Raw genomic sequence first — 8785 nt, 5'->3', positions numbered from 1 at the left:
TTTTTTTTTTTTTTTTTTCTTTCCTTTGTTTGAATTTTTTTCTCATCGTGCGCACGCATACCCGCGCACAGGAAAACAAAATGGCCGCCGTTCGACGTGACACGCGTCCCATAATTTAAAATCATTCTTATTTTTCAATTCTTTCTTCTTTTCTTTTTTTTTTTTTCTTTTTGTTTTTACCCTGTTGTTGAATACAATAATAACCGTACCTAGAATTGTCGCACGTATATCCATCGTTTCATAATAATTATAATTATAATAATCGCTCGTTGACTCTCGCTTGGCGAATTTAATAATAGCAATAATAGTATCGTACGAAAACAGTTTTTATCAGCAATATATCAACAAAAAAACTCGAATTATACAATCCGCGGAATGAGTTTATGCACGTCGACGGTTTATTTTTTTGTTTTTTCTTTCCTTTTTTTTCAATCTCTCCCCTTCAGGAAGATCCGAGCGTCGCGATGCCCTTCAAGCCCTCTGAACCCTTTCTCGAAGGTTTAAGTTAAGTTTTACAAAATATACACGTGCGCCGAAAAACGAAACGAATAAAATTATACCTCCCTGTTTCCCGTATGATATTACATAATATTTTAACCTAGACCAATTACGAATAATCGAATGGAGTATCCCCGTTCGCGCCCTTTGTCCATTTGATCAGCGAAATGTTTTTTTTTTAAGCGCGAAAAAACGCAAGAATCTTTTGATGTCAATCAGTTATTCCCTGATTAAGGCTACCATACGCGATTATTGTTCTCTCACGTTCAACGCCACGTTAGCTCGCATTTAAATTTTACAATTTTCTCTTTTTCTCTTTTTTCTCTTTCTTCTTCTTCTTCGTTTTAATTCGCAAATGGCATTTTCAGATGACCGTGTTCCTCAATCTTAAAGATTTAATGACTCTCTCTTTCTCTCGCTCGCACACACGTATCAGCACGTTCTCTCTCATTCTTTCTCACACACAGGGGTATATAGAAGACGCACAATCTCGCTTCGTCTCGAAATTATCATCGTTATCGCACGCGTTACTCTTAATCTCCGCTTTAACTCACGCATTTTGACGATATCTCACGGTATCTCGCCGTTAACTAACGCTCTGTACATATACGGACGCACGGTATAATGACTGAATACACGCGTATGTTTGTATAATATATATTTGTTCTCCTCTTAACAGAATCTTGTCTCGCGTAACTTGATGGTTGCGTATGGTTCTTCCCGTTGTTGCGTAGCTGCGTGTATTTGTATTAATATATATTTATTTTTTTTTATATAGGCGTGTGTTTTTATAATTTGTTTAAAAAGCCGCGGACGCGTATGAAAGCGTATATTAATATTGTGTTTCGGATCGTGTATATGTGTGTATGTATGTATGTGTGCATGTAATGCGTGTACAGATTGAACGTGGAAGTGTGTGGATGGTTTATTATGTATGTTCACAGTGAGCTTGTGTGAAATGCGTGCCGTCGAACATTGCTCGTGTTTCCATAGCTGGCTTTCATCCATAGGGTCATGCATAGCTGCCATTATGGTAAATCAATGGTACAATAATTCGCGCGCGTGTAATATGTATGTATGGGCCGAGGTTAATGTAACTAATCGATTGGACAGCTACACAATAGCCTGTGAAATTCACCGGTCATCGGTTTTCGCCACTAGATAGGATACAGATTTTGAACGATGCAACGTTCGGAGGCCTAGCGTCCTTTTACATAGATCTCGCGACCCTGTATGTATGTTTAATGTACTCTCTCGCTTTCTTCCTTCTCTGTAGAATAGTATTCTTCGCGATGGCCATCTCTTCTTCCCTCAATCGATACGCATCTTAAAAGCAGTATTCATTTCCATTTTTCGTCCTTCTCCCTATTGTTTCTTTTCTCTCTCTCTCTCTCTTCGTTCCTATAACTTACATAAAGCCTCGCGAGTTCCAATCCGTCGATCTTGGCTCGAGGGCCCCCGCGTTTTCTCTTCCCTTTCTCTTCTTTTTTCTTTTTTTTTTTTTTTTCTTTCATCCCTCGCACGATAAGCAATGCAAACAGCGTCACGTCATCCGTGTAACACGCGTGCCTACGTCTATGTACGCAACCTCCCTCTCCTTGCTCTTTCCGTGCTTTATTCGTCCTCTTTTCTCCCTCGTTGCACACCCGGGAAAAGGGAAAAAGTGCTTCAACGACGGGACGCGAGAGAGAAGTGCCATTCCGGCATTCAGTCGGCAAAGAGCACGCTGAGAAGTGGCGGACACGCGCGCGCAAGAAACAAAGGAAAAGGGCGAAGCCCACTCTTGGCCTGCCTAACGCCCTCGTCGTCTCGTCTCCCAAATCTCCCTTCCGGCCCGACACTACCCTTCAAACATTCGTGTCGGGTGCTCCTCCTTGTCGTCGACTCACGCTTCTCAAAAAATTCCTTGTACATCTTTTTTATTTTATTTTATTTTTATTTATTTATTTATTTATTTTTTGCTTCTCTCTCTCTCTCTCTTTCTCTCTTCACTCCGCCGCTACTTGTCTAAAAAAAATTCTCGAAAGCCCAACAGAGAGACGACGGGTTCTCTTCCCGGGTGCGAACGGAGTTACGCGTATATGTATATAATAATTATATTTTTTTATTATTTATATTTATATTTATATTTGTATTTATATTTATATTTATATTTGTATTTTTGTATTTATATTTATATTTATATTTATATATTTATATATATGTATAACGCGCACGGCTACGCGCGCGAGCTTACACGACGCACAGCTTTCCATCCTTCTTTCTCCATTTTGTTATAATCAATTAGAATCGCCATAATGTTATACAATAATAACCAGTAATTATAATAATATTTTCGTATGTAAGTTGGTATTCTTCCGCGACTTTATCGTCTGCCTTAAATACTAAGGATCCATACGTTATCGTCTAATATTTATCAATTATTTATATATATATATATATATATATTTATATATATTCATATATTTATATATATAATATTTATATATTCTAGACTTAGTCGCTTAATTATTTAGCAATTAATAATATTAATTTAATTCATTATTATTAATATATTATTCTTTATTAATGTCGGAGAACGGGCATTGTTACGCAGTTTCGGCCACATCTACCATTACGCAGTTTCTGCCCTTTACGTTTTCCTTATATTTATCCGCTCCCTCTACCATGTTGCTTCTCTCGCAAACTTTCTGGACGTGTATCGCGATTTATAAATTCTATATATATTTATTTTTTTTCATATTTTTATCATTTCAATGATTTTTAATTTATTTTTTATTTTTTTTTTATTTTTTTTTTTTTTACATTTCTTAGTTTACTTGATTTTTTTTTTTCTAATATCTTCAATTTTGATTCTCTTCCTTTCTTCTCCGCTGGGGAATCACGATTATTTATTCGTTCGATCGTTGCAATCGATCGATCATGTTTACAAAATCGAAAAGCCTCCTTTTGTTGGAAACCGTTATTCTTCTACCTAAATCGCGATTCTTCGTTTTATTGCTCGTGATGGTACGCGTCCTCTTCCGTCCAGAGATCATTCATCATGGTGAATTTTTCCAAGGCATTTACACCGCTCATTGTACCGTCAGTCGACCGTGCTGCGCTCTGCCCTCTCGTCCATCCTAACGGAAAAAAAAAAATCACGATTTGTTAGCGATAAATTGCGGCACATAAACGACGAACACGCTATGCGTGATTCGTCAGGTTAGAAGCCATGATTTTTGTGAAATCAGCGCAAGCGGATCGTGTTACTGTTGAAGTAAAGTTTAAAGTGAATGGTAAGAAATGAAATCTAAAAAATAATAAGATACTTTCGTCGAAAATTACGTTGATAATATTATTATTCAATCGTATATTTTGCAAATTTTAAGAAATAATCACGAAAGTATCTTAAGCATTCAAATTCTATTATTTGTATTATTATTTAAATTGTTATTATAATTATGATATTTGATATGATACACTAAGTCGAAATTTATGATTAATTATTAAGGAAACATAGTGTTTCTGTTATATTAATTTTTAGTGAACGTGTTTGCGTTTGCTACAAAATGAAAGTATTTCGTTACCGTATTCGTACGATAATGCGCTAAATGCGAAAAAAAAGACAATAGGAAATATTATCATCTTTTGATCATTGCTAATTGAATTAATCGTTTAATGAAAGTTACGATGAAATTTCTTATAATCACATTTTGCGGAAATTTAAGCTCAATACAATAAATATTTTATTATCATCTGATTATTTAGTCAAAGTATAAAATTTGTTTATTATCACGAGGCATGAAACACTTAAGAAGATAATTTAAAAGCTAATGCAGGAGAACGTGTGTACATACCTGTTATTAGGTCTTAACAAGGCTCAATGGTAGCCATTAGTGAACGCCGCTGGTATTAGAGGACCCTAAAATACGAAGAAGATATTTAATGAGGTTCACACGTCATATTTTCAACAAAATTTATTAATTTATCCATATTTTATATAAAGATTATATACTATATAAAAGTTTATATTAAGTTGCAAAAATGTTTTAACTACGTGCAATTGCAATACTGGATCCTGGAAGGTTGCATCGTACGATTTAAAGAATTTATTCTAAAAAAAGAATAATAAAAAAAAAAAAAGGAATTGAAGATAAAAAATGGAATGGAATGAAAACTTTAAATACTGGCAAATTGAAAAGCTCAGCAATCTGAATCTGGTTTGCAATCGAAGCTATAGCAACGTAAGTTGAAAAACTCTAATAAAAAAAAAAGGAAAACAACTTGCACCGTACTCTCGAATCTCTCGACTTTTCTTTGTTTTTTATCTTGTTTGAATATCTTGACTAAAGTACGTTAAATAGATAAAAGTATCACAGACAAGTTTAATAATTCGATGCTGTTAGTACGGTTAGCTGTTGAAAAAGTTTTTAGTTCAATCAGAGACTATCGGTGAAAAGTTTAATTAAAATCTATTCACACCTTTCTAACTCGGAAATAAAAGAACATGTTAAATGAATATTAATTAAACAAAGCATTTAGTTAGAATAGGAATGGAAAATGTATAAGAAAATTTCAGTAACCGATTTTCCTCTTTTTTATTTCTTAATTTTGATCATTTAAAATATAATTATAATGAAACGTTTCTTTATAAAGTATTATTATCGAATTTAAAACTTTACGTGAGAAATATCATGATTTTATAAATCGTTATCGAATAATTTTTGATTCATCAAGGAATATAAACCAACAATTTACCAAATTCATCCAAATTTAAAATCTACATGAACATTATTCTATCAAATAAAATTTCCTCTATCTTCGCTCATCACTCCTCTCCATTCATTGCAAAGATTAAACCTTCCATCACCAATTCTCTTCAACCTCTTCAACTTCACATCTATTAACACCTAAATCCATACATAATTCCAAAGATCCAAATGATCACGTAGATTCATTGCAAAATTAAACAGGTACAGATGCCAAGTAGTACAAGTCTATCATTCACTCAGGCGTCATAATAAAAGGCGGAACATAAAAAACGCCTCTCGAAACTCCGCATCGAGATTCCAGAAATCAAATCAACCCAATCTCTTCATCTCTTCTTCCCAATCGAATTTTCATTACCCCCGTATTCGTTTTCAAAAAAAAAAAAATCCATACCACGTGGCATCGAGGACCATTTTGAACGAACGTCACCCCCCTTTAAATTACGAATTTAACACCCATTATGGATTACTCTGAGGGGGTGGGCGTGAAAGGAGGTCGTAGAATGGACTTACGGGACTGTAGTTGAGCGGGGCACGAGACACGGCGATCGCAGGGAACGCGGTCGTAGGGGGCTGCGGACTAGCTGCGGCCTGGACGTAGCTGGCGACTGCTGAGTCCGCGGCTGCGGCTGCTGCTGCGGCTGCGGCGCTTGAACTATACATGTCGATGGGGCCCGGCGAGTTGGCCGCAGGAAATGACCGGCCCTGTGGCCCACCATGTCCACCGGCCGCGTGCGGCGACGCCGGCGGAAATCCGGCCTGCGCTGCGGCCGCCTGGTAGTTGTTCATCACTGCAACGAACGCGTCCCCGTCACTTTTTAATACATTCTCTATGCGTTGCCACCGCAGGCAGTGTCCTCGTATCCGCGATAAACGAATTTCACTTTAAACGCGATGGATCGGATGTTTTTTGGGTGTGTGAGAGAGTGTTTCTTTCTGAAGAAGAATGTATCGTTTGCTTTTTTTTTTTTTTTTTTTTTTTGAGAAGTTCGTTTCAGAGTTTGATTGCATTGTAAATATATATTGTATTTAGTAGCGTAGAAGTATAGGTCGAGTCCATTGCGAGATTACTTTTTTTAGTATGAGAAAAACAATCGGATTTGTAAGTTTGATGGCTAACTTGAAGATGAGCGTAGTTATTAAGCATTGATTAATGTGAGTATATCGAAGGAGAGGAGTATCTTTGTCCCCGTACTGTTCCAAGTCTTATAATTGTATTGTAATCGAGTATCAAAGAAGTATTTTTAAGGTGATATAATTAAGTAGGTATTGAAATGTTAAAATTTTTTGCGCACATTCAAAAGAAAATAATAAATAAAACATCAAGAAAAGCAAACAGAATAATTTCACAAAATTTATTTAACGTCATGTTACTTACTCATTATTCAATATTAATTAATATAAAATTTCATACATAAAGATATTTTCTATTGTTGTTATTGGTATTGGTTGCTATTGGTAATTTTTACCAGAATATCCAGAAGTTAGCCATCGAACAAAACGGAAATTTCAATTCAAACGCGAATATTCCGATTGCTTTTAACTATTCAAATAATTTATGCACCATACGTTTTACATCTTTGTTGAGAGAATCTTAAATAACATGCTAGAAAGATAAACACATTGATTAATCATGGATGAGTTAATAATTAATTAAATTCTTTTTTCTAATGATTCTTTCGAATATCGACAATGTCATTATATCACTTATATCTATACTAAAACATTTATCGAAAAACTAATTCGTCTCTCGAACATCACTAACAAACACGTTTCACGACATCAGCAACAGAGTCACGCAAAGATTATCTTGTACACGTGTATATCCCGCAGCACAAGAAACACGTCAATTAAGAAGCGATACATCGTTAAAAATAAATTCGTATCCTTTACGGAACAAAGAAAACAAATAAAACAGAAATATACTACATATACGTTTTCTCTCTTTACATGAAGGGAGACGAATTGGTAATAGACAACGAATAAAACATTGTGAAAACGAATAAAACACTGTATACATATACGTATACACACACACATACACACAAGAAAGATATACATACACAAAGAGAGAAAGAATGGTACATCGACGTCGAGCCATTGGCGGAGACAAATAATCGTGACACACGTAAAACGTGGAAGAAGCAAATAAAAGGAGACATTCAATAAGCGGATTACAAGACAGCTTTGCGCGTAATGGAACAACAGAAAACCGCTAGGATACGATACAGCGTGCACGTCACGAGGGGACAGGGAACGAAATAGCGCGAGACGGTAACGGCGAGACCAACACGGCGGCCGAGTATCTCATTTGAGCACGTGCTTTTTAGCTTTAAAGTGACTCGGATGCTCATAACGTCGCGCATTTCCTTGTCGAGAGGAACGATTTCGCTTCTGACTCCCCGTGTCGGATTGCATCGTATCTCGCGTGTTACACCTCCCCGCGTTCACGTTAGTTCGGTTACGGTTGGAAATAGAACGTGCTATAAAACGAAGAGAAGTAATAGAGGAAAAACAAGAGAGAAAGAAGGTGGGAGAGGAAGAGGGAGGCACGAACGAATTTTTACGTTCGCATTTTGCATTCCGTGATGTGGAGAGGGTTGAGCGGAAACAAAGGGTGATCGATTCACGAAAATAATAGCCACTCGAATCGAGGCGAATACGAAATTGGTACAGCAACACCAATAAGCAAAAATTCTGATTAGCGCTTAATTAATTGACTAGTACACGGGCAACGATCCGCTTGAATCTCTCGAAATAACGAGGAGAACCACGATGTGGTTCGATTTTTTTCGGGTCATTTATCAGATATATTCTCCTTTCTATTAATAGCTATCGTTCGATTAATTAAAAATATATATTCTTTGGAAGTTACAGAGAACGAATCGCGTCGTATTTTTCGTCCACGCGTTTAAGAAGCTGCGCTTTAACTTCGAACTGGGCGCGTATCAGAAACGCGAAACGAAAAATAGAGTCTCCTTTTTTTGACAAAAGGGAACGATTTGCGATACTCTTTTCAGATATACATGAAAGTTTCAAACGGTCATCCTCGAACGAGATAAAGAATTAGCCATTCGATTCTCCATAAAAGTCCGTACAATAGCGTACGATTTTCGTCGAGGAAGAGAAAGAATAGGGAGGAAGAAGAATCGTTACGAGATTGCGGAACGTAGCTACGACACCGGGGGACTAAGTGTAGGTCGAAGATAACGAAAAGATTCCGTCGAATGGAGGAGGGGAGAGGGGGAGGGTGGAAGAGGAACGTAAAGAATTCGAAACTCGCCGAAGGAAGGAGAGGGGTCGGCGGCGGCAGTGGTGGTGGGCGGAGTATGACAAACCGAAAGCGCTCGATGTACAATCTAAAACTCCATTCAGCTTTTAAACTCTTGACAATGGCGGCCGGTTACAAAGTTTTCTGCCGGTGGCCGGATTCGCCGATGCGGAGTGGTGGTGCGGGTGGGGAGGGTGAGGGTGAGTCGAGCGCGATTCAAAAGTTTGATTTATTTGAGAGGAGATTGCGGACGGCACGGGGGCGG

General features: G+C 37.1%; 1 protein-coding gene across 19 annotated transcripts in view; it reads right to left on the bottom strand.

Annotated features, from left to right (window-relative positions):
• Positions 1-12: 12 nt before the first annotated feature.
• The window catches only part of LOC102673156 (RNA-binding protein Musashi homolog Rbp6), a 795620-nt gene continuing 786847 nt past the window's right edge, over positions 13-8785 (bottom strand). For 14 of the 19 annotated variants that reach the window (XR_421780.2, XM_031510494.1, XM_006615698.2 and 11 more), the window contains 3 exons: positions 5763-6040; positions 4338-4402; positions 13-3620 (listed from right to left, as the gene is read on the bottom strand). Coding sequence is in view for 16 of the 19 variants with exons in the window: in XM_031510494.1 (XP_031366354.1) it covers positions 4361-4402; positions 5763-6040 (320 nt within the window). In the remaining 3 variants the exon portion in view is untranslated. Of the gene's footprint in view, positions 3621-4337; positions 4403-5762; positions 6041-8785 lie in introns of those variants that run through there. The other 5 variants (XR_004150497.1, XM_031510495.1, XM_031510496.1 and 2 more) reach the window with 2 other exon arrangements.

Source organism: Apis dorsata, unplaced genomic scaffold, assembly GCF_000469605.1.
Source record: "Apis dorsata unplaced genomic scaffold, Apis dorsata 1.3 scaffold_231, whole genome shotgun sequence".
In the NCBI taxonomy this organism is placed as follows: Eukaryota; Metazoa; Arthropoda; class Insecta; order Hymenoptera; family Apidae; genus Apis; species Apis dorsata.
Note: the sequence above shows the minus strand (reverse complement) of the source record. Positions and strands in the feature narration are given on the sequence as shown.